This window comes from Mustela putorius, unplaced genomic scaffold (assembly GCF_011764305.1).
Source record: "Mustela putorius furo isolate JIRA1106 unplaced genomic scaffold, ASM1176430v1.1 tig00000242_pilon_pilon_pilon, whole genome shotgun sequence".
Classification (NCBI taxonomy): domain Eukaryota; kingdom Metazoa; phylum Chordata; class Mammalia; order Carnivora; family Mustelidae; genus Mustela; species Mustela putorius.
The window spans coordinates 16411051-16438035 of NW_025421325.1; the positions used below are offsets into that span (position 1 = coordinate 16411051).

At 41.3% G+C, this 26985-nt stretch overlaps 1 protein-coding gene across 3 annotated transcripts in view; it reads right to left on the reverse strand.

The window, feature by feature from the left end:
* Positions 1-6370: 6370 nt before the first annotated feature.
* Positions 6371-26985, reverse strand: part of NUGGC (nuclear GTPase, germinal center associated) — a 52456-nt gene continuing 31841 nt past the window's right edge. For 2 of the 3 annotated variants that reach the window (XM_004775131.3, XM_045078369.1), the window contains exons 12-19: positions 25900-26033; positions 21241-21405; positions 17888-18045; positions 16034-16172; positions 14623-14731; positions 13770-13906; positions 11399-11489; positions 6371-6614 (exon numbers count right to left, since the gene is read on the reverse strand). In XM_004775131.3, the coding sequence (XP_004775188.1) occupies positions 6475-6614; positions 11399-11489; positions 13770-13906; positions 14623-14731; positions 16034-16172; positions 17888-18045; positions 21241-21405; positions 25900-26033 (1073 nt within the window). In that variant the 3' untranslated portion in view covers positions 6371-6474. Of the gene's footprint in view, positions 6615-11398; positions 11490-13769; positions 13959-14622; positions 14732-16033; positions 16173-17887; positions 18046-21240; positions 21406-25899; positions 26034-26985 lie in introns of those variants that run through there. The other variant, XM_045078370.1, reaches the window with a different exon arrangement.

The window sequence follows — 26985 nt, forward strand, 5'->3', positions numbered from 1 at the left end:
TTTCATCTGGGCAAAACTGAGATTTAGACAAGAGAGATTTAAATCCAACACGACGTTAATGAACGGCCCATACTTGGCATCAAGGTTATGTAGAAGTATGTTCTTTACTTTCCAAATATTCAGTAATTTTACAGATTTCTTTAAATTCCACTGGGATCAGAAAATAAACTCTGTGATTTCAATACTTTTATATTTATTGAGATTTGTCTGGTGGCTCAGGATCGGGTCTATGTTGGTAAATGTTCCAAGGACCTAGAAATGAATGTGTACTCTGATGCTGTTGAGTAGAGTGTTCAGTAAATACCCACTTATAAAGTTGGTTGATAGATTGTTCAAGTCTTCTATATTTTTCCTGAGTTATCAATAGAAGGTGTTGAAATTTCCAACAATAATTGTGGATCTGGCTATTTTTCCTCTACGTTCTATGAGCTCGTGCTCCATGTATTGTGAAACTTTCTTATTAAGTGAATAACAAGGTTGGTATGTCCTCTTGATTACTTTACAAGTTTATCATACATAGTGTCTCTCATTATCCCTGGAAATACACCATGCTCTGAAGTTTACTTTGCCTCATATTAATACAGCTACTCTTTAGGTTAAGATTTGCAAGTATGTATTTTAAAACTTTTAACCTACGTGTATCTTTACATTTAAAGTGCGTTTCTTGTAGACAATGTATCATTGGATCTTGTTTTTTAAAATTCAGTCTGATCATCTCTGCCTTTTAATTAGTGTTTTAGACCATACACACTTAATGTGATTATGTGGTTGGTTTTAAATCTACTATCTGGCTATTTTTTTTCTATTTTATCTTCTGTTATTTGTTCTTTTTTCTTCTTTTCTGAATATTTAGGATTTTGAGTATTTTTAATTTCCCATTTATCTTCTTAAGTGGTTTATTAGATATGTCTCTACTTGTTTCTAGTGGTTGCTTTATGGTTTCTAGTATACATCTTTAACTTATCACACTCTACGTCCAAGTAATATTATATCACTTTAGGTACAGCATAATAACTGAGAATTTTTCAAACAACAATATACTACCATTTCCTCTGGCCTTTGTTTTATTGTCATATATTTTACTTCTACGTGATATAAACCTCATAATATAAAACTTATTGTTATTTTTGTTTTAAACAATATTTTAATTCTTTTAAAGAAATTAAAGAAAAATAAGAAAAAGTCTTTTATGTTTACCCACATATTTACTATTTCCAGTGCTCTGCATTTTTTAATGTAGATCAAAATTTTCATTTGGTGCCATTATCCTTTCAATTGCAGGACTTCCTTAACATTTCTTATAGTACTAGTCTTCTCGTAATAAATCCTGTCAGCTTTTGTATGTCTGAATCATTTCACTTTTGAAAAATGTTGTCTTCTGAGTATAGAATTCTAGGTTAACAGTTTTGTTCAGTTCTTTAAAGAGATTCCTTGTTTTCTGGATTGCATTTCTGAAGAAATGTCTGCTGTCATTCTTATCTTTAATCCTCTGTATGTAATATTTCCTCTTAAAATCTGCCTGATTTTAAGGTTTTCTCTTCATCACCGGTTTTCAGCAATTTGATTATAATGTGTCTAGGTGTGATTTTCCTGTTGTGCTTGGTATTCACTGAGAATTTTGAATCATTGAGCATCTTGGATATATGTTTATAGTTTTTACCCGGTTTGAAAAATTCTCAGTCATTATGTTTTCAAATATTTTTTCTGCATGTCCCTATCTCTTTTATCCTCTGTGATTCTAGTAATACATGTTTTGGGGGTGCCTGGGTGGCTCAGATGATTAAGCATCTACCTTCAGGTCAGGTCATGATCCCAGGGTTCTGGGATCAAGCCCTGCATTGGACTCCCTGCTCCACAGGGAGCCTGCTTCTCCCTCTCCTTCTGCTGTGCTTCCTCCTTGTGCTTTCTCACTCTCTGTCATATAAATAAATAAAATCTTTTTTTAAAAAAAGAAAGAGTAATACATGTTTTAGGCTGTGCAATGCTGTCCTATAGTTCATTGATATTCTCTTCATTTTTAAAACTTTTTTACTCTCTGTGTTTCATTTTTGCTCTTTTCTATTGCTCTATCTTCAGGTTCATTGATATTTTCTTTTTTTCAGTTTTAATAAAGTATATCAACAAATTAAATTGTAAGATAATTGAAGTGTACAAAGTTTTATTTTATTTTTTGTTTTCATTTCAATTTTTATTTAAATTCCAGTTAGTTGTCATATATGTTAACATTGGTTTCAGGTGTAGAATTTAGTGATTCATCACTTACATACAACACCCAGTGTTCATCACAACAAGTGCCCTCCTTAATACCCATCACCCATCTAGTCCATCTCCCACTCACATCTCTCCATCAATCCTCAATTTGTTTCGCTATCACTAAAAGTCTCTTATGGTTTGCTTCCCCCTCTCTATCTCACTCTCTTTTTTTTTTTCTTTCCCTTATGTTCATCTTACAACATCTTACAACATGATGTTTTGATACAATTTCACAGATGTATACATTGTAAAGAATTTTCTCCCATTAAGTTAATTAATATTGATTACTTCAAAGATATCAATTTACCTTTTCTAAAGTAATATTTTCTTTTTTAGTGTCTATTCTATTGTTATTCCCATCTGAACATTAAATCTTCAATCTCTAGAAGTTCTCTAGGTCTTTTTAAAGTTTTTCCATTTCTCTCCTTATGTTAATGCTTTATTCTATCTTCTTCAGTGTTTGGAGTAAATTTATGATAGCCATTTTAATATCTTTATCTGTTAATTCTATCACCTGTGTCATTTCTAGGTCTCTTTTATTGATTTTTCTCTTCATTATAGGTCATATTTCCCTGTTTATTTGCCTGCCTGGTAATTTTTTGTTTGGATATTATATATTGTGAATTTTCTGTTGTTGGGTGCTGGAACTTTTTATTCCTTTAAATGTTTTTGTATTTTGTTCTAGGATTTAGTTAATCACAGACTTTGATCCTTCTGAGGCTTGTTTTTAATCTCTGTTAGGTGGGTGGACTAGGATTATCGTGGACCCACTACTAAGACAAGATTCTTCTGAGGACTCTGTTTGATGCCCCATGTGTAAGGAGATTTGTCCACTCTAGCTACTCCTAACCTGATATAGGATTTGGGGATTTTTCTGCCTGTTTCTTTCCAGTGGTTCTTTCTTGGTAGTTTTATGTACTAATCGGTATTCAGTTAAAGATTCAAGAGAGTTCTACTTCATATCTCTGGAGCTTTCTGTCTGTATTGCTCTCTTCTCCACAGTAATCCACCCTATTAATTCTAACCATCGCGGACTTCCCAAACTCTGAACACTGTCTCTTCAACTCAAGGAGACTGTCAGGCTCTGAATAGATTCCCCTTCCCTGTATAGTGGCCTGGAAACTCTATCTAGGCAGCAGGAGAGGGTAATTTTAGGGATTACCTTGTTTGTTTCCTTGCTTTCAAGGATCATTGTCCTATACTATTTTCCTATACCTGAAAATTGCTGTTTCATAAATTTTGTTTGTTTTTTTAATAGCTTAACATCAGAGATAAATCTAGTCCCTGTTACTCCTACTCCTACATGGCTGGAAGTTCAAGTCTTCCACATCCCTCACTTGAAAAATAAAAAGTGAAACTATACAAACTGCAGTCAACCTGTGTGTTTAGAAGTTTAAAATGGAAAGGGTCTGAGACCCAGGGAGACCCACCTACATGGATGAATACTTTTTTTTCTTACTCAGGCAAAAAAACATTAAAATAAAAGTGGAAGGATTTCAAATCCTAGAATATCAAAGCAGCCAAGACTTTTTAATCTTCTAGTTCACTTCCTTCATTTGGTATATGAGGAAATGAAATCTTAGAGATGTTAAGGAACTGTCAAAGGTCTTATTAGTACTAAGCAGAGATGGGATCGAAACTCAAGTCTCCTGACAAACTACCATTAAACCATGCCACCTCTATTCTACCCCAAAATAACCACTTATCAAGTGCCATTAAGTACCACATGTCAATATTTTGTAAGCATAATTTCAAATTTCATGACAACTCTAGTAGTGTTGTTGTAGGTATTAACCATTATCGCCATTTTACAGATAAATAACCTGAAGCTCAAATAGTTTAAATAATTTATCCAGTAGTTCTCAAAATGCAGCCCTTAAAACACTTCTCTGGGTCTCCCAGGTGAGGCTTTCTTCATGATAAGATTAAGATGCTGTTTGTTTCTTTGTTGTTTTGACCATGTTGACACTTGTGCTAGAGATTTAAAAACAAAGGTGAAATTTGAACAAAACCACTGACACCTTAGCATGAACCAAGGTGATGGCACCAAACTATACTAGTAGTTTTTGTTTTTTCACTGCATACTTTCAGTTTTTTGGTTTTTTATTTTAAAGCAAATTTCACTTAAGAATGCTCCTAATGGAGCAGCTGGGTGGCTCAGTGGGTTAAGCCTCTGCCTTTGGCTCAGGTCATGATCTCAGGGTCCTGGGATAGAGCATCACATGGGGCTCTCTGCTCGGCAGGGCACCTACTTCTCCCTCTGCCTGCCTTTCTGTCTATTTGTGATCTCTCTCTGTGTGTGTCAAATAATAAAAAAAAATCTTAAAAAAAAAAAAAGAATGTTCCTAATGAAAGAGTAGAAGTTATTTGTTCCATTAATTATTGATTCTTAAGAAGATGCTGTTTTGTTATTTCATGTGACCAAAAGGGCAGCACAACTTAAGGCACTTTTACTACCTTAAAGGCAAATACTTGTGTGATTGAGTTGTCAGCTGTACTTGACTTTTTCCCCACAAAACATGATTTAGAATTGAAATAATAATTGACAAACTATGGTTAATCATACTTGATTATGTGGCGGACATTTTCTCAAAAATAAACAAAAATGAACTTACCACTTCAAAGAAAGCAAATGACAATATTTGTTGCCAATCATAAGATAAACTTTAAGGGAAAAATCGAGATTTTTATAAAATTGTATCCTTTACCATGAACTTGACAGCTTCTTGAAGAATACTTCAAGACTTTCCTGATTAAGTTGGTAGAGATATTAACAAGTCTGATTTTGTAGTATATTATATAATGAAATATGTCATTTGGAAGATCTGCTTAATTCAGTGGACAGATATTTTCAAAATGACCAATGCCACAAAATCATGGACGCAAAAGATACATTCAGATTGTGAGCTAGAAATATATTTTAATGTAATAAAATATCAAACAGCTCACCAATATGATTTCAGATTTTATATGGCAACTAGCCGTTAAGAAACTATCTTCTGTCAAGATTGGATCAAAGAAAAATATCCAGAAATTATTTGAAAAGGCTACAAAGTGCTCTTCCACATTCCAACTCTAAATCTGTGTGAATCTGTATTTTCTTCATATACATCAACTGAAAACATGTGACAAGGCAGAAACAGATAATAGAATCCAGCTGTCTTTTATAAAGCCAGAGAATAAAGAGATTTGCAGAAGTGTAAATAATGTCATTCTTCTCACTAAATTTTTTTGAATATAGTTTTTCCATAAAAATATGTTTTTATATTAACATATAAAAAGTTTATTAAATGAGTTAGTAAATAATTGTTTCCTATTTTTCTCAGTTTTAATTTTGAATACAGCAAATATCTTGAAAGAAGTTGCTGTGGCCGATGTCAAAGAGGCTATGTTCTCCTATGTTCTCCTCTAGGATTCTGATAGATTCCTGCCTCACGTTGAGGTCTTTTATCAATTTCAAGTTTATCTTTGTGTATGGTGTAAAAGAATGGTCAAGTTCCATTCTTCCACACATAGCTGTCTAATTTTCCCAGCACCATTTATTGAAGAGACTAGACTGTCTTTTTTCCACTGTATATTTTTTTCTGCTTTGTCGAAGATTAGTTGACCATAGAGTTGAGGGTCCCTCTCTGGGCTCTCTACTCTGTTCCATTGGTCTATGAATACAGTAAATATCAATCCACATTAACAAAAACTCTTTAGGTTTCTCAATAAATTTTTACTAAAATGTTTGAGAAGTACTGATCTTAAATAACACCCCTGGGAAATGGTAAAGCCAGGTCTCTTCTTGTCTGTCTGCCCTAAAACACATGTTGCTTCCATGGCACGCTGTTACCTTCTTACCCAAAAGTCTCATTAGTATTAAAATGGGAAATAGAATTGGGGCCCCATAGCTTTCTTATGCAATGTCTTTTTCCATAATATTTATTTTTCAATGTTTAGTATTTTTCTTTGCTGAAGCACGAGTTTCTAGACCCTAAAATTTTAGAACTCCGTTAGGGACTCAAGATGATTTTTTTTTACTATTGAATAAAAATGAAATGGTGTTTCTCAGCAGTCAGCTGATGCCAGAAGTAACAATATTTTGCATTTTATATTCTATATAAAGGCCAAACAATTGGAAGATGTTCTTTATTCGATTTTTAAAAACAGAAGTGATTCTGGTTCTTTGGCACCAGGCTTATTTTTCATCTACTTGGTGCTAAGCCCTGAGAATTAAATTTAGGCTTTGTGGGGAACAGCTTTGCTTGGGGACATTCTCAGAAGGAAATCTTGCATGCCTCTCCGCAGCACCGCATTTTCAGCAACCTCTTTCAGGCTTCTGTGTAGCTTTTCCATCTCCTTGTATTCACTTTTGACATCTACAGAAGAGCAAAAGGCATACATCAGGAATTAGTGTCCTTTTCAGAAATGTCCACAGAAAACAAATCTCCTGAGGATCTCATCACTTGTCCCAGAATGTGATATCTGGGATGGAACTTAGAGATCAGATAGTCTGATCAATTTCTTTTACTCAAAACCTGATCAAACTGGGCATTCATGCTCTTACCTTAAGGCTCATCTCAGCCTAGGGGTCACCCTCCAAAGAAACACAAACCTACCCATAAAAAGGTCCAGGAGATCACTGGGTCTTTACTAAGTCTTTGCAAGAGCTCGGTGAAAGGAGATACAAACCCCACCACACAATAAACCTCCCCTAAGTCCTCTCCAGGCTTCTCTCTCCTTCCTATGACCTCTGCTCTCAGCAGTTCTCATTCTAGGTGAATTTCTCTGTTTTGGCCTCTTGGGTTTTCACCTCATGAATGGCAACGAAATTATATCCTTACAATGGTGAATTTTAGGTGTCATCTTGTCCGGGCTATGGTGCCCAGATATTTTGCCAAACATTATTCTGGAAGTTTCTGTGAGCATATTTTTGAATAAGATATTCATTTAAATCAGCAGACTTTGAGTAAAGCAGACCATCCTCCACGACATGGGTGGGTCTCCTCTAATTAGGTGGTGGTCTAGCCATATCAAATGTTGGTCTCCTGCAAACAAGAGGGAATTCTCCAGATGACCACCTTTGGACTTCATCAGCAACATTAGCTCTTCCTTCTTCTACAGCAAACTGCTTTGTACTTGAACTCAATCAAGTCTTTCCTGTGTGTCTAGCCTGTTGGCATCCCCCATCAGATTTTGGACTAAGCAAACCTTCATATTCATATGGGCCAAGTTCTTAAAAGAAATCTATCTATCCATCTGCTTATCTATCTATCTCTCCACACATATTCATATCCTATTGGTTCTGTTTCTCTAGAGAACTCACAGTAATATGGTCCTCTTTGAGGGACACTTCAGACTGGCCCTGAGGTTGGTTCTGGCATTGCTCCTGAATGCTTTTCCAGTCCACCTGGGCTCTACATGTTCCATATCATTACCCAGACTCACCCGCCCTGAGCCTGGCCAGTAATGAGAATCATGACCAAGAAGGGTATTAGAACCTTGAGTCTATCTGTCTTGCTCCTGAGTCTGGAAAGTCTCTCTTCTCCTCATTGCTTCATAAATCCAACCTATCTTTGCAGGCTCTACTCCAGGATCCAGATTATATGGAGCTTCACCCAAGATCCTGGTGCTGAATAACCACTGTCTTCTGAATAATCTGGTGGCCAACTGTGTTCCCTCTGTCAGGTTTTTGGTTTTTTTTAAATGTCACATTCCTAGGGAGACTTTCCTTGATTACCCACTCCCAGCCTTCCCTCTCCCCTTTCTCTGCTTTATTCTTCTCCATAGAACTTACTACCTTTCGCATGTCACATATTTTATTTATTGTTCTGCTTATTGCCTACCTTCTGCCCACTGGGCTGGAAGCTCCATGAAGGCAGAGATTTTTGTCTTTTTTGATCACTGCAGTATTCTCGACACCAAGAATACTACTCAATACTTAGGAGGAGGTCATTATAATCACTTGTGCAGTGAATGCATACTATCTTCTATTTTAATATACATGATCACACACCTTGTTTTACCAAGCAGGTAAGACTCAGAGCAGGGACTCTTATAGACCTCTTTGGCTCCTGGCACAGTACACCCTACATAGTATATATCTGCCGTTGATGGAAAGAAAGGGAAATGATCTTAAATTATGGCAGGAGCAATTTACATCAAATTCAGTGGAACATTTTTTTTTTTTTTTTTTTTTTTTTGGTGGGAGACCTGGGCAGTTGGAAGAACTTGGCGAGTAGGAGTTCTTTATTCTTTTTTTAAAGATTGTATTTGTTTATTTATTTGAGAGGGAGTGAGAGAGCAGGGAGAGAGGCAGAGGGAGGGGGAGAAGCAGACTCCCCATGAATCAGGAAACTTAACAAGGGGTTTGATCCCAGGACCCTGGGATCATGACCTGAGCCAAAATCAGACACTTAACCAACTGACCCACCCAGGAGCCCCAGGAGTTCTTTAAAGAAGACTTAACTGGATGACTATAATCTTGAAACAGTTTCCTGTGAAGGCCTAGTCAGAAGGTCATGAGAGAGTTCAATAAAGTATAGTATAAGGGAATTTTATCACCTTCCTGGGAGACTATTGGGCACAGGTTAGATGTGTTTCTCACCAACCAGAGACAGAGAGTAGTAAGTTTCAGAGCAAGAGAGAAGTGTAAGATAGATGCTTAGAAGCAGCAGCTGTGGCTTTTACTCTGGAAATAGCTCTGACCACTTTCTTTTATTATTATTATTATTATTATTATTATTATTATTATTATGTTATGTTAGTCACTATAGAGTACATCATTAGTTTTTGATGTGGTTTTCCATGATTCATTGTTTGTATATAATACCCAATGCTCCATGCAATATGTGCCCTCCTTAATACCCATCACCCAGCCAACCCATCTCCCCACCCCTCTAAAACCCTCAGTTTGTTTCTGAGTCCATAGTCTCTCATGGTTTGTCTCCCCCTCCAACTGACCCCTTCATTTTTCCCTTTCTTCTCGTAATGTCCTCCATGCTATTCGTTATGTTCCCCAAATAAGTGAAACCATATGATAATTGACTTTCTCTGCTTGACTTATTTCACTTAGCATAATCTTCTCTAGTTCTGTCCATGTTGATGCAAAAGCTGGGTATTCATCCCTTCGGATAGCTGAGTAATATTCCGTGCATATGGACAACATCTTCTTTATCCATTCATCTGTTGAAGGACATCTTGACTCCTTCCACAGTTTGGCTATGATGGACATTGCTGTTATGAATATTGGGGCACATATGGCCCTTCTTTTCCCTACACCTGTATCTTTGGGGAAAATACCCAGTAATGAAATTGCCAAGTTGTAGGGTAGCTCTTTTTAAAAATTTTTTGAGGAAGCTCCACGCTGTTTTCTAAAGTGACGGCACCAACTTGCATTCCCAGCAACAGTGTAAGAGGGTTCCCCTTTCTCCACAGCTTCTCCAAAGTTTGTTGTTTCTTGCCTTGTCAATTTTGGCCATTCTAACTGGTGTAAGGTGGTATCTCAATGCGGTTTTGATTGAGTCTTCCTGATGGCTAATGATGGTGAACATTTTTTCATGTGTCTGTTAGCCATTTGTATGTCTTCATTGGAGAAGTGTCTGCTCACATCTTTTGCCCATTTTTGACTTAACTATTTGTTTTTGGGCGTGGAGTTTGGGAAGTTCTTTATAGATCTTGGATATCACTCTTTGTCTCTAGCATCATTGGCAAATACCTTCTCCCATTCTGTAGGTTGCCTCTTTGTTTCGTTGACTGTTTCCTTTGCTGTGCCAAAGCTTTCACTGTGACATACTCAATGACATACAGCAATGACATCAGGTCAATTTTTTTTTTCCCCAAGCAGGCAACTGTGCCCACAGTTTAAAATTTAAAAGGCACAGAAGAAGGGTGCCTTGGTGACTTAGTTAAAGTGACTAACTCCTGACTTGGGCTCAAGGTCATGATTTCAGGGTGGTGGAATTGAGCCCCACATCAGGCTCGACACTCAGTGGAGACTGTGGAGAAGAGGAGGAGATTCTCTTCTTTTCCCTCTGCTCCTACCCCCTGCCACTATCATGCTAATACATGCATGTTCTCTCTCTTTCTAAAATAAATTAATAAATCTTTAAAAGAATAAAAATATTTTTAAAAAGACACAAAACATACAGATTGCAAAATAAATTTCCCACCTTCCCTGTCCTCCAGGCTCCTGGTTCCTCTCCTTGTAGATAGTCAGTGTGGCCTGTTTCTTGTGTATCTCAGGCAATTTTTATGCCTATACATATGTGTTTCCTTTTCTTCCCTCACAGATGGCAACATATTACACACAGTTTTTCACTTTGCCTTTTTTCACTTTACCATATATTTTGGAGATTGTTTCATACTGCTACTCTGCATTTTTTAAAAAGCCACTTTCTTCTTTCTAGCAATTGCACGGTCCTCCACTTGTTGTGTTACCTAAGTCAACCAGTGCTCTACTGATGGATATTTGAATTTTCCAATGTTTGACATCATAAGCAACGCTACCCTGAATAACTTCGTCTACATGCCATTCTGCACATGTATGAGGATACCATGGGATAAAATCCCAGAAGTAGGATTGCTGGGCCAAAGGATATGTGAATTTTTAATTTTGCTAGAAATTTCCCAATTGCTTTTGTACTAGTTTACCCTCTCCAGTTTATACCAGGAGGTCTGTTGGAGCACATGGCAAGGAGGAGATTTGATTACATGCAACAAGGCATAGGCAGCTGGTCATGCATCCCCAGTCTCCTGGGAGATGAAGAGAAACCTTTCTCTACCACCACCAGTAAGTGAGCCTTTTCATGAGAAGCCATCTACTTCAAAGAATGGGTGTATGGAGGTGGCAGAGCCACTTTCCAGCTATGCATCCTTGGGCACATTATCTAATCTGAGTCTCTGTTTCTGCATGTGCAAAATGGAGCATTAACATCTCCCTCTGAGGGCTAATATGAGAACGTTATGAGATGTTGCACACAAAGCCTGAGTATAATGTGTGGTCTCAAGTGGGTGCTCCACAAAGAGTGGGGCACCCATGAACTTCTCCATCCCATACCCTGGAAATTCATCCTAACTTGACTTCTTTAAATCCTGCAAAGGGCAACCACCGCTAGGGGGTGTCTTCAAGGTCACCGCTTATGCAAAAGTTTTATGTATTCACCTGCAAGCTCCTTGTAGAGACCATCCCCCTGGGATGAAGCGAGAGTCAGCATGGTGGCGATACTGCCCTTCACTTTCTCCGTGATTCCATTCTGTACAACAAAACATGGTCATTCTGTTAGGATGGCACAGCCCAAGGGAAAGTTCAGATTATGAAAGGGAACCCACCTAATCCTGCAACCAGAGAGTATATAGACTGGGGTTGCTAAAATCAAAGTCAATTCCAAGGGTGGGCCACCTTAGCACACAGCGAATGGCTCAGGAGTCATCAGGACAACGTTTTTGGGGGTTCCACTCGTCTCAGCATCTCCTTTCCTGCTTATCAAGACTTACAAGGGATTGGACCTCTGGTGCTGCCCAGCCTGAGTCAGGAGCTAACAAGGCTTCATGGAGGTAGAGGGAGGGGGAGAGAACAGCATTTACAGAGATGGAAAAAGAGGGAAAGTGCTGGTCACTAACCACCAACATTTTGCTCATTCGGTCACTGGATATATGTTTACTGAGTACCTGCTTTGTGCAACATACCACGCTTGACATTCCTGATGCTCTGTCCAGGCTGCCTAAGAAATGTCTTCTTTCTTATTTCAGTCCTGCAACCAATGAAAACCCTTTTCCCTCTTCTAACCATTTCTTGACTACCTTTGAAAAATACCTGACTCTTCCCTTTAGCCTCACACAGCCTCATTTTAAGGCTGGATCTCCTCACTCTTGCTTTTTTTCCTCAACACATCAGGCCAAGAACCCTCAGCTCTAGTCTCAGGTCTAGCTGTGAGCCTTGAGCTAGTAATGTAGGCCGTCTGGGCTTCAGCCCCCTTGTCCATAAGATCAGGGAATGGGGATGCTCTGTGGCCTTGCCCAGTTTCAACTTTCTACATTCTGTCATTTAAGATGCGTTTGTACATGGCCAAAGTACAAATCACTTTTTTTTTTTTTTTTTAGTGGAGTTGTTTGGGGGGAGTTCCTTCAGGGTCAATTTCTATACACCCAATAAGGACCACATGCTGTAGGGTTTAGCCAATTTTCTGCATGTGTTTGTAGACTGTGATAATATGTTAAATGACAGAGAGTAAACTGCTACTGGCAAATGAGATGCCTCTTAGCCTACTCCAAGAGAAATGATATGCTTCATATTGTGGAGAAAGGTATTTTTCCAAAAGTACATTGGGGTGGGGGACAGGGGCACAGGGCTGAGCAGAAGCGGGGTGGAAACATTTGAGGACGTAGGTTGGTTCAGAGGTGAATGGAAAAAACAACTAGCCAGCTTCCTTAGCTATTTAGGAGAGGGTCAACTAAGACCCAACCGAGGCAGAAGACCATGGAAACTCACATGGCCAGGAGGGGCCAACAGTGGCTTGAACAAAAACGAAGAACTTATATTACTTGGGAAGGTTGTAGTCTGCAAAGAAAACCAGAACTCAGACACAATGACCCAAGGGCACTTGATAGATGCTTTAGTTTCAAGGAAAGTTTCAGGAACTGTTTTCTGAGATAAACAGAATCAAACCAAGATTCTCTGCTCGGTGTCATACCTGACTGACCTATAATAGTTTATTGGCATTGATTGATTGATTGATTGATATGTTATGCAGACCAGACATTTCCCTCTTTAAAAAAGGAAAAATCTGCCTGGAGATTAGCTATTGTGGGAGACCCTGGAACCAGGTTATCTAGTCCCAGATCCTAGTGCTGCAACTTCATAGCTATGGGGCCTGTTGTTACATCTCCCTCTCTCTCTGCCTCAGTCTTCTTACCTGTAAAATGGGAACAACAATAGTCCCTACCTCACAGGATTGCTGGGGGGTTAAATGAGCTCATGTACGTCAAGAGGTAAGGACCCCCATCTGGTATCACAGTTGTTCTACTGATGACCCAGTAAAGAGGAAGGGTGTGAGAGAGAGCCAGAGGGGCTGCGTTTCTGAAGTCACACCCCACAGAGATCCTGTGCATTTGGGCACAGTGAAGGGACAATGTGCAGCGCCAGCTGGTCTTCCTTTTTGGTGTCGTGGGCACGAAATCCGCCTCCCTTCACCCCCCGCCCTGCAGAAGCCATCGGCTCTACATGGGCCTGAATGACTTACTATGTCTCCCATTTCTTTTTTTTTTTTTTTTAAAGATTTTATTTATTTATTTGACAGAGCAAGATCACAGGTAGGCAGAGAGGCAGGCAGAGAGAGAGAGAGGGAAGCAGGCTCCCCGCCGAGCAGAGAGCCCGATGCGGGACTCGATCCCAGGACCCTGAGATCATGACCTGAGCCGAAGGCAGCGGCTTAACCCACTGAGCCACCCAGGCGCCCTATGTCTCCCATTTCTGTATCTCTTCTTTGACTCCCCCAAGGGGCCTGACTGGAGTTCAGACTCTGAATGTATCATACCTTCAGTAGCTGAAATTGGTGCCGCATCCTTTCTTGAGCCCTTTCAAACATGCCCTCGGCCACCTGCCGCTCCACCCCTCTTCTGAGGACATCTTTCATCCTCTCACAGGCTTTTTTGCCAGCGATCTGAGCTGCCTCTGGCAAAAATGATAGCCATGGTCACGCCACAGCAAGGACTTGCTCAGACATCTTCAGCATCAAAAAGAAAGGTAAGCAAACAAAAAATATATATACACAGAGTGTACAGAGGTCTACATCCACACATACACACACATGCATACACACATACACAGACACATGCATACACACATGTATTCATATATGCAGCACCATTTTCCACACAGTGGAAATTGTTTAATAATCGCATGGTAGAAAAAGATCAACACTCTCCACATTTAGGTAACTATCATTCAGAAAATCTAATAAGTGAATTAAGCAGTAGTTTACAAAATTCCAATGCCCCCCCAGCAGAAAAATCAATGGGACCGCCAAAATGAGAAGGAGTTGGAAAAAGGGTTTACAAACAGTTCAGGGGCATAAGAATGAGAATTGGATAAGGGGTTTTATAGTTTAGTTAGCGGAGATGCAGCAAGGACAGGAGAAGCAAGACAAATTGACAAAGAAAGGGTGGTCAGAAAGCACTGGAAACACACAGATAAAAAATGACTCCTGCATCACCTCTCCCCACACCCTTGCCATTATTTGGTTTTCAGTTCATGGAGTAAGTGTCTGAGAAGGACTAAGGATACAGGAGAGCAAATGCTTTGAGGGGGAAAGCAGAAGAAGACGCCGCCAAAGAAGCTGAGAGAAAGAGCCCAGGGGGAGTGGATGGGTTGCCCTCTGGAGCCCCTACCTTCATAACAGGGCTTCAGGTCATTCTGAACAGAAGTGGTGAGAGATTCATAGATCCTCCTCTTCTTTCTGAGGATGTAATCCTCTAGGCCTCCCAGGATGGCGCTTATCTGCAAATCCGCATTAACAAAAGGCCATTGAATCATGAGAGACTATGGACTCTGAAAAACAATCTGAGGGGTTTGAAGTGGCGGGGGTCGGGGGGGGGGTGGGAGGTTGGGGTACCAGGTGGTGGGTATTATAGAGGGCACGGATTGCATGGAGCACTGGGTGTGGTGAAAAAATAATGAATACTGTTTTTCTGAAAATAAACAAATCAATTTAAAAAAAAATAATAAGAAATACTTAAAAAAAAAAAAAAAGGCCATTGGTGCCAAATCCTTCCACAGAAGCAGGTCAGGGGCTCCCACATGTGGTCACCTTTCCCCTCCGCCTTCTATTATGCTTGGCCGTCCACATGGCGTTTCCTCCACTAGGCTGTGAGCTTCTCATAGGCAGGAGCTTTGTCTTAAGGGGGAGGCACGGGACCGTTCTCTAGCGTTGCCATGTCATTTGGGCTGGGCCTGTGCTATGGGCCTAATATCTGTGTCACCCAACATTCATGTATTAAAATCCTGATCCTCAAGGTGATGGCATGAGAGGTGGGGCCTTTGGGACATGATGAGGTCATAAGGACAGAGCCCCCAGGATTGGGACTATCCTCCTTACAGAAGAGATTCTAGCAAATTCCTCTGTCCCTTCCACAATGTGAAGTGACAGTGAAAAGACAGTCATCTATGAACTGGGAAGTGGACTCTCACCAGGCACCAAATCTGCCTGAACCTTGACCTTGCACCTCCAGCTTCCTGTGAGGAATACATTTCTGTTATTTATAACCTACCTAGCTTATGCTATTTTGTTACAGCAGCCTGAAGAGACTAAGACAGCCTAAAGGAAAATGGGTCACATAGAAGAATATTGGCTACTCAGAATTTTTAAATGATCTGCAAGAAAAATGACATGTCTTTCAAGTTTCCCTGCTTTGGATAATACTTCATAATTTTGGCAAAAATGATAGAAGGTTAGTGAAAGTGTTACAGGTGCATTCTAGTGTTTGTACATCTTAGGATTCTTTGGAGATTCTTCCTAGACACTGAGTCTCCTTTCCAACCTCAGCATTCCCTGCTGGTTGCCTCGAAAAGGCACAGAGCCCACCCGGTGTCCCACCCCCCACCCCCCATGGCAGTCTCAGGGCTGCTCTTCCCCACCCCATCCCACTGTGCTTTGTGCCCCAGACCACCTGCTGTGAGACATGCCTAGACCTGGACACTCCAGGGGAACAAGGGGGGAGAGGCCCATAACTTGTTCAAACTCCTGCTGGAAAGAAAGCACTGCCCAACCTCCCTGCCCTCTCCCCCTTACGACAATCACACCTCCTGGATCAGGAAACTTTTTTTGTAGCTTTCATATTTCCAGCCATTTCTTACTCCAATTTCCATCATTTTCTCCTGCAGGGAGTGCTTAAAAGCTTCTATGTGAGGCAGCAAAGTGGAACCAGTGGGCATTCCAGCTCTATAGAAGAAACAAAATAAAATGTTAAGGAACAACAGTGGCTACTGTGGGGCTAAAACAAAGAAGGAACTAGCTGGTCCCCTTCCATTCGCTTTTAAGCCAGGGGGATGAGAACCAATAGTTATGGAGTTCCTACCATGTGCCAGGCACTGTGCTGGGCCAGGTCCTGGACATCAAAGCCTATGAAACCAGTGTAGTGATGCCCATTTTACAGACAAGAAAACTGAGGTTCACAGACGATTGCTGATGTGTGCCCAGACAAATGGCTAGTAAGTGACAGAGCCAGACTTTGGACACTGATCTGTTCAACCTCAAAAGTCAGTCTCCCCACTGCCAGGGGGTTTCCTCTTGAAAGGGAGAGACTTCAGAGATGTGGAAGATTTGGGAAAGTAAAAAGGAGGAGGAGTTATTTCCTGTGGGGACAACACAATGAACGAAATTTCAGAATCTCCCAAGAATAAGAAACAGTCGGTTATAAAGGAGAGGGCATAGGTTTAAAATCCTGGCTCTCTACCCCTGAGCCGAGTGACCCTGGAAAAACTACATCAAGTCCTCTGAATCTCAGCTTGTCCCTTGTAAATGGCCAGAAGCTACTTGGGAGGGCCATTGAGAGATCTAATGAGATCATGCATGCACAGTGCTTAGCACAGGTCCTCACACCTGTCAGTTGCTCTCTGCAACCCTCCAGGCTGGTTGGAGCCGGGAGCGGGCACTGAGCAACAGGGTGGGCGGAGGGAGGAAAGGCCAGCCGGAGGCAGGTAGAATGTCTTGAATTGCATCTTTTTTTAAAGATTTTATTTATTTGAGAAAAAGAGAGCTGCAGGAGGGGCACAGAGAGAGAGAGAGAGAATCCCAAACAGATTCCCTACTGTGCATAGAGCCAAACATGGGGCTCGATCCCAGAATCCTGAGATCACAACCTGAACTGAAATCAAGAGTCCAGACACTTGCCTGAGCCACCCAGAAGCCTGCCCTTTGAATGCTGTTCTAAGGAATTTGGAGTTTTTGCTATAGACCTGTAAACAGGATAGGGGAGACAGATGGCATGAGCCCAAAGGAGTTTAAAGGAAGATGGGGGCAGGGCAGGGGAACACGAGTAAGAATCCAGCAAAGGAAGAATGGTTTGAGTAGGAGCAGGTGGCGAAATGCCAGAGGCGAAGGAGGGGGACCGGGCGCAGGCTCCTGCACTGGGGGATGAGGACAGTCTGCTTCTGTTGATGGAGAAAAGGACTGAAGGTCAAGGAAGGAACAGGCACTGTGAAGCTCACACAGCTAGTAAGGGAGCAAGCACGTGTTATGTCAAAAACAAACAGAGTCATCGGTCAGCCTCTTTGCCTTTTTGCATTCAGGAAAATTTATAAAGGCCGTGTGTTTGCTTTAACTCCACACTCTCCAACCAAAATAACCTGCCCGGGGCTGGGATCCACAAGAAAATATATCTCTTGCTGCTTGTATGAGATATTTGAAAAATACTGGAAATCATAATATTAGTCTGAAAGCAACAACTCTGTCTGCACTCCAGGTCACCGTGAGAAATGAAGGAAACTCAACCAAGAAGGCTTTTGTGTTTTGCCAGACCCTAAGCTCTCCTCCTCCGGTTGCAAGCTACTCTTTACACTTCCAGATCCAAAGCACAAATTCTTCTAACGATGAGACTCTGGCCCAGTGCTCTTCAGTTGTTTGTTCGTGAAGGAGCAAGAGAAAGAATCCTTTACCTAAAAATGCCTCCAAAAACGGGGTCAATCTGGTCATAGATGGGCTGAGTGATGGCTTCATTCAGATCTATTCTTGCGAGGGTCCTGGAGGCATAGACGCCATTTTTCAGGCAAACAGCTTTCAGAGTCTGGTGAAAGCCCTGGTTTCCTCTACTCCTCTAGGTAATTAAACAATAGAGTTAGTTGAGTTAGTACAGGTTCACTAGAATGCCATGGGATCAGAATCAGATTGCCTTTGGCCAAAGCCTATGACCAAGAATCACAGGGAAGAGTACGACAACATGATCTTTTAACATAGGCTTAAGCTAGGCAGAGGGCATAGCAGTCATGTCTTGAGTTCCAGAGCGCCCTATGCTTCTTTGATCCCCACCTCCTCATACAGTTTATAATTGTCTGTTTACTCATCGGGCTTCTCTGCCCAAACACCAGCTTGTTGGGAAAAGGCACGGCATCGTATCCAGCCTGATGTACTCACCATCTGGCCACAGTGTAAGTAGTACTTGATGAACAGTTGTTAAAGGAACAATTTTTAAATGAAAATATGCTATGACTCTACCAGGGATATAGGTTTCACATTTTCCAAGCGTAACCCAGGTGTTTTTTTTTTTTTGGTACTCTTTGTTAAATGTCTAATGAAATGTAATTTGATTTCTGAATCTTCATATTTTTTCCCAGAGAAATAAATTCACAAATCAGAGGCAAAAAATATATGATGAAGTGAGAGCCACAACAGATATTGATAAACCTTACCAGATGGTGATCCCTAGTAAAAAGAATAAAAATACATTTGCACAGACCGAAATTTCAGTAGAGGTTCTTGTGATCAATGATACATGCTTTAAGGAACTCTGTTTCAAGTGCAAGGATATGTCCCATGCTATGACTAGCATCATACCGTATGTATGTTTTAATATTCTGTCCTTTTCACTTAGTATTATAGTAAGGACATTTCCTCAATTCATTGCAAATATTTTCAAAAATTACTTCAATATCCACAAAATATAATATCATATAGCTATAACCTAATTCATTTTACCACTCTCTTATTATTACACATTTTAGGTTATTTTTCTATATTATACAGCAATATGACATCAGCATTATAAATGTTTGCCCAAATTTCTGACCATAAAGGAAAGTGGTCTATCAAAGATACCTCAGACATGTTTGGAGTCACCAAGAAAAATGCCTTTACAGAACTGATGAGACGAGACAGTTCATGGGACAACATCCTGTGAAGGTCTGGGGATGGCTGAACCGCTCCTTTCTTTCATGGAGATGAAAGGAAGGGTCTCCACTTTGTGTCTTCACCTTCTCAGAATGCTTTTACTCACTTTGGGTGATCTGGGATCTTTCAGCATCATACAGAAGCCATTCTCCACCAGAGTGACTTACTTATCTATTGCTATGAAACAAGTTACCCCAAACCTAATGGCTTAACAAAAAAACATTTATTGAGTATCGCTCACTAGTTTTGTAGGTCAGAAATTCATATATGGTTTGGCTGTTTCATGATTCACAAGATAGCCAAGCTGTGAAGCTAAGGTCAAAAGGCAGATAAAGGCCACCTAGAGAAGAGATGAGGGCATGATTCAAGGTCACGGAGAACAGACATTCTGTACACTAGGCTCAAGTGGTACAGCGTTTACTGACAGCAAGAGGAGAAATGTGTGCACACGATCCAGCCTTATGCATGGGTCCCTTATGGCCAGCAGACCCATGCCACAGCCACTGTGGGTGACAGTCCTGCACACATCCCACATTGTGTGCAGTACCAAGACCCAAGCTTTCCCCCACAGAATCTGAGATACAGACAACTGGGAGCTTGCCCAAGGGCCTTGGATGCCTATACCAAGCAGAACAAAGAAGTATTCACTGAGCATAAAGCAGAGAACAATATTCCCAAGCAAGTCGATAAGCCCCGTACAGGCTAAAGGCTCTTTTATCTCTTCATAAGGAAGTGTTCCCGGCCCAAAGCCCATTCTTATGTGGCCAAGTTGAGGGAGGGAGGGGTGGAAAGTCTACATGCCCAGGCTGACTCTACCCCCAGCTGGCCGGTGCTGGCTCAGGGCTCCTCTGTGAGGCTCCATCCGGCGTTGGCTGGGGGTACAGTCACCTGAATGGGGCTGGAGGATCTGCTCCCAGGGTGGCCTGCTACAGAGCTGGCCAGGTGACACTGGCTACCTGTGGATCAAATTTCGTACTTTTATGGGGACTAACACATTTGAAACGACGTAACTGGTCAGCCATTACAAGTAGATGCCATAGTTTGCCGAGCACATTTAGGGGGTGCAACAGGCACGTGTGGGGGTTGGGCATCTGGGCTCTGAAGACAGATGGGCCTGTGGCAGACGTGGATGCCATATGAGGCCACAGAGAGTTGTTCGGCCTCTCTAAGTCTGTAAAATTAAACAATAATAAGAGTGTTTAGCATCCAGAATTGCTGTGAGGATAGAATCAAGTAATGTACAGTATCTGGCACCAGAGTAAGCATTTCATCCACGTTGGCTGGATGCATGAAGGAGTGCGTGTGCACATACTATATTCATGGACATTCAGCCCCCGGACAGCCATAGGGAAGGCATTCTTGTCTCTCATTCTCCTGTGTCAAAACTCTAACAGTCCTCTCCAGGGACCCCACGATCATTCCCACTGCTTTATTCCTTCAGCCCACGGAAATGTAGAGCTCCATTACACACCACCTTCTCACTGCCAACGTTCTAACTCTCCAACTCATATCACAACAATGGCAACAACATACAATCTATGCACTACTCCCAGGTCTAGAGACTTCTGCACTGTCCTTGTCACATGAGCAGTGTTGTTAATCACTCCTTACTCTTAACTGGTGTCAAGGCGTGACCTGTATTCCTCTGACTTGACCTGTTGAAGCTCTGAGCCCAGATGTGACTATGTTTGAAGACAGGGCCTTTGGGGGAGGGGTCTAAGTGAGGGCATAAGTGGTATCCTTATAAGAGAGGGAGAGACTCCAGGGATGGACACACAGAGAAAAGACAATGGGGGGACACAGCGAGAAGATGGCCATGTTCAAGCCAAAAAGAGAAGCCCCAGGAGAAACCAACGTTACACTGCCTTGGTCTTGGGCTTCTAACCTTCACAACTGTGAGAAGAAATGTCTGCCCTTTAAATGACCCAGTCAATGGTATTTTATGTTATAGCAGCCCTAGAAAACTGATATGAGAAGCCTCTTTTTTCAACAGTTAGCCTTAAATAAATACAACCTGGCACTTATATCTTTATCCTTCAGAAGCCATGGAATAGTGCAAAAAGAGCTTGGAGATAAGGTGAATGTCATTGAATAACACAGGTCCTCCCTGGAGAGGCTCACTCACCACCAGGCATGCCCCAAGGATCCGTCGGTAGGAAGTCCTGGCATTTCGGACTCCTTCTTGCAGAGGCTGCTCTATGTGGGCAAAGCACTGGTCAATGGCCTTCTCCAGCAGCTGTATCTTTTCTTCCACAAATCTCCGCAGGCCACTCATGTGCAAGTATTCATTCTAGGGACAAGGGCCATAAGAAGCATGAGGCCATCCCCTTCCTAAGGGCACTTTCTCTTCAAACTTTGCTTCCTTTATGCTTGCCCACCAACACAAGATTTAGTTTGAGCTAACCATCCTTAGTTGACTTCTTTCCCCCCAATAAAGCATCCCTCAGTGGAGAGACCTCCTTAAGCTTTGTGAGTTGGAGGACACATATAAATATATATATATATGTATATATATTCCTCCTGCAACTTACTTTAGGTATCTAATCCATTAGGCTATTTCAGGGAGTAACTAAAATAAAATCCAGTTGCTGTTAAAATGCATTTTTTCAATGACAACTGATTCTACATCCTTTAGCAGCCTTTATGTACAAAACAGTTTTTGAGGATCACGTTTCTCAAACTTTAACATGTTTACAAATCACTGGTAGAATTTGTTCAAATCCAAGGACCTGAGATTCTGTAACTCTAGCAAGCTCCTAAGTGATGCTAGTCTTCTGGGCCCTGGACCACACTTTGAAGAACAAAACTACAGGACACAATAATAAAGACATCATCCTTTCTTCAAAGGAGAATACAGTCTAGTGGAGGAGGAAAAGATCTCCTCAATTAATACAAGGGAGAGAGAGCCTTGACCTCTTGATTTCAAACTGGGAACTCTGTAGTGCTGTTCTCTGGGTGAGAATCTTGGGGACCCCACAATGCCTACAGCAGATGGAAGCCACACTACTTAGCCCAGCACTTAAGGGCCTCTCACAGCCAGGACGCAGCCAACTTCTCCAGCACCCCCAGTTGTTTGCCCAAAACGTCATCCCATCCCCGGGTAGCTGCTCCTGAACTTGCTACTATGCCCCAAATGTGTCTTCCATTTTGTACTCCATACTTTTGCACATGCTTTTCCCATCCTTTCAGACAAAACTCAAAACCCACTCCCTGTGCGATGCTTCCCCTGACCTCACCAAGTGAATCTGAGGCTCTCTTTCCGGTGCTGTCACTGATTCTTGTACACCCCTGCATTACAGCCCTCCTCTTGCTGTGCTATGTCTGTCTCATTCCATAGCTCCTTCCCTGGACTAGGAACTTGCGGACTGAGTTATTCATGTTTGTTTATTCCGAGTTATGGCACAGAGTGCGCCGTGGGTAAACATTTTGGAGAGAATGAAGACCAGAGAGAAACTGATAGATAATGTGAGCTTTTAAATTCTATTCTAAATCTGATGACAGAAATCGCTCTAAATTGATATGTGACCTTATATAAATGACAGCTTTTCTAGATCTTGACTGCATTGGAGTGAATGAGGCTGAATGTTCTTAAAAACACCCTTAAACTCCCATAGTCCTCAAGACTTAGAGTACGTGAATATTAGAGTTTATAGAGACTATTCCACAGATTCTCATAGTTTTTCCATAAGTAAGAATTCCATAAGCCATACTTTTCTTTCAGAGTGCCCTCTGGATTCTTCTGAGTTTGTGATTTCACTGGTGGTCAAAAGAAAATAAGAAAGATGTCATCAACAGAAACTTTACGGGTGGGGTACCTGGGTGGCTCAGTGAGTAAAGCCTTCTGCCTTCAGCTCAGGTCATGATCTCAGGGTCCTGGGATCGAACCCCGCATTGGGCTCTCTGCTCAGCAGGGAGCCTCCTTCCCCCTCTCTCTCTCTGCCTGCCTCTGTGCTTCTTGCGATCGCTCTCTTTATCAAATAAATAAATAAAATCTTTAAAAAAAAAAGAAAAAGAAACTCTACAGGAAAGATTCTCACAATGTTTCATACTCAATAGATCATTGTTAAACAAAGGAATGATAAGAAGGAGCAAGTCTGGGAATGTAAGAACAGTAAGAAAAGGAAAAGCTTACAGCTACTATGAATAAATGCAGGGTTCGTTTGACATTGAGATGTCATAATCAGCTTCCTACTGATTCATAAAAAGAATGACTAGATCCTTACTCATTTAGAATCACTAACTACCCAGACTCTTTTTTTGTTTGTATGAGTCATAATCTTAAAAAATGACCAATCACTGCATTTTTTCAGAATGCAAAGGAACTGACAAAACTCTCGCCTTCCAACTTTCCATCAATGAACTAAGACTGAGACCAATATCTGAGGCCAAAGGATTTTGAGGAAAAATGCTGGCTGATGCTCATGTGAAAGGCTACCCCAGAAGTGCCAACCAGCCCCCTTCTCTGTGTTTTCTGCCACCTACAGCCTGGCCTCTAGGGAGGATGGCACAGAGTCCCTCCATAGGCTGCCCACCCCTCCCCCTTAGCAGAGAAGAGGACCAAGGCAGGCATTTCTCAGTTTGATTGCAAAATGCCTTGTCCTTGTGTTTATAAAACAAACCAACCACACACAGTACCACATCTGATTTGTTTTCCATCGACACTTCCAAAAGCAATCTTTCGCTGGGCAGAGAGGCAATTTTCACCCTGAAGAACATTTTCGGGAAGTTAGAAGGTCAAATACTTCCCTGCTATTTCAGAGGACAAAGTTAGATTAGAAAATCCAACTTGTTGCTGTTGTTTTGTTTTTCTTTTTCCCTCATAGAATAAGAAATATGGTGAAAAAGACAGGGAACCTTGTTCTGTATGTCATTTTTATATAGAATTTTTTAAAATGCAGACATTTGACCAAAACTGTGATGACTATCTACAGTTGGCATGTCTTACTTTTCACATTGAAGTCAGGTCTCCATTATCTGCCTCCCGTGGCCACGCCATAGGGCCTTTCCCATATTCTCAGGACCAGCCCCTTAAACTCTCAGAGAGCCCTACTGGTCCACTTTCTTTGCTCCCTCCTTGTTCAGCATAACAAAAAGTTGGACAATTTGGTTGAACAAATCTGATGGTTGATAACAAGTGTGGAAATAAACACCAACCAAATGAGAACATGTGAAGGCTATTTATTCAGAGCTTGCTAGAGCAAGAGAGTCAGCCATCAGCACTTGTGTTTGGCAGAGATTCAAAGGCAGGCTGAGGAGTGGGAAGGCGTCATATGCCCTCATCAGAGGCCGCTGGCATAGGGGAGCTGTGGGTAAACAAACTAGAAGTGAGGATCCTATGTGATTCATTAGGGTGCATGTTTGACTTCTCTGATTGGAAGCAGGAATAAAGATTAGGGAAATTGGCAGGGGTGGTGAACCATGAGAGACTCTGGACTCTGAAAAACAATCTGAGGGTTTTGAAGGGGTGGAGGGTGGGAGGTTGGGGGAACCAGGTGGTGGGTATTGGAGAGGGCACGGATTACATGGAGCACTGGGTGTGGTACAAAAACAATGAATACTGTTACGCTGAAAAAAATAAGTAAATTTAAAAAAAATTAGGGAAGCTGTCAGTTAGTAACCATCAGCCCATTTGGGTCTGATTATTACAAACATTATTGCTTAGGTTCTTGGATTGTTACTAGAGATAGCAGTTTGATTCCCTATGAATCTAACTTACAGCAGGCCACCCTCCTGAGCTGTTTATTGTAGATATGGAGTTGGTTTCCCAGGCAGGTTACTGCAGACTGTGGGTCAGAGTTCTGTTTTACAATAGGACTGCCCATTTATATATTCAAATGCAATTCAAATGTAAATGCCTCACAAAGAAGCAGTATAGTTGGTGATTTATTGGAATGACAGATTTTTCTCCAAAACTCTCCCTTGCCTCTAACTTAGCAGCCAATCCATCTTATTTTAGGGTAAAAAAAAACAACAACAACAAATCATCAGGGCAGCTGGGTGGCTCAGTGGGTTGGGGCCTCTGCCTTCAGCTCAGGTCGTGGTCTCGGGGTCCTGGGGTCGAGCCCCGCATTGGGCTCTCTGCTCGGCGGGGAGCCTGCTTCCTCCTTTCTCCCTCTCTGCCTGCCTCTCTGCCTGCTTGTGATCTCTGTCTGTCAAATAAATAAATAAAATCTTTTTAAAAAAATCATCTATCAAAGAGATACATTTGTCTATTCCCATGAGAAGAGTAATTTGGAACTGGTCATTCAGCAGCCACCATTCCAGACTGTGAAAATATATACCTAAACTCTTTGCTGAATGTCCCTGTTAGCTCCCTTCCTCTCACATTATTGTACTAGGCTGCTCTGAGTTTGAGATTCTGATAGCAGCTAAGAATAAATGAAATCCATAGAAAGATGAAAAAATTTTTGGACGTATGCATAACCATGTTTCTGTAGGATAACCAAGAATTGTATTTTACGAGGGTGAAACAAATCACTTCTGTTATCACTTAAACACATTCCATCTTATTCAAGTTCCCAGGAGAGGTGAAAGTTGCTGCTGATCATTTCTACATCTTCCTCTCTCAACCCATCTGTCTCAGGCAAAATATCATTCCTTCATTTTTTACTCAAATGTCACCATTGTAACCCTCGAATTATCTTTTTGTTCTCTTTAGATTTTCTGAGCTTAGTATCTTCCTTTGATATGAAAAGAAAAAAAAATATCAGAAGTTATTTTCCTAACTCAGTAAAAGGGAATGTTTTGCCCAGGCTGGGAGGCAGAGAATAAGTTTCTTCCATACCGGCGGGTTTTCCATGCAGTTGAAACTGTCTGTGAGGAGCAATAAACCAAAGGCTTCAGTCACATACTTGGTCACCATCCTCCTCTTCTTGTCCAGGAGCCTTTTCCGGATATAGCCTCTTAACCTGGGGATTTCTGGAATTCACAGGCAGCACAAACAATTTGAAAAGGGCAGAGTTCACAGCAAAGAGAATTCACAAAAATGAACAGATCGGAATGGCAGTCAGCCTTAACTACAGCTAAGGTCCTACGTGGGATGACTGCCCACTCCACCAACTTTTCTGGGGATGTTTTTTCTATGTCTAGGATCAACAATGATAAATGGTAGATCAGCAATCATGAATACTAACTTTTATTTAGTGGTATAAGTCCAACTAAGTAGAAAAGTGCAGGCTGGTTAGAAACATTGGCACTTCCCTCTGGAATGCTACTCACAAAGAATTGAACCAAAGGTGCTCACAGTCCCAGAGTCTCAGCTCTTCCCTCCCCCAGACTTTTCCATCTATATCAAAAAACCCATAATACAAAAATCACTCATGCTTGCTGTAGGAAGGATGAGAATCTCTGCTGAATGGGATTTCTGGATTAGAAATTCATCTCAGCCCTAACCTTTTGTTAGTCAGAAGATAAAAGGCGTCATCCGACTTTTCTCCCCATTATTCCTATAAATGTAAATGCTTCTGTATCATTTCTTGCATATGCCATGCTGATTATTTCTTTTATATCCTTGTTCAAGAAGTTCCCCCATTTCTAGCAACATTTTATACTTTCTGCCCCTTTGCCTCCTCTCCCACGCAGATGTGTATGGTAAAATGCCTGCACATCTTAAGCCATTTTAAGCTCAGGACAATGTCAAGTTCAGAGCCTGCCTGCTTGCCTACTTCCTACTGCGTGCTCCAGTCACACAGACCTCTAGGTTCTCTAGGCTTCTATCATATTCACAGCACCATTTAACTAAGCCTTATTTGTACCTTGATTTTTACACATGGCTTAGTACGAGCTCCTCATCTTAGTTTTAAGTTCTGGGAAGAAAGGGGTCATGCCTTCTGCTTTTTCTTTTTTAGGGACAAAGCATACACCAGATGCT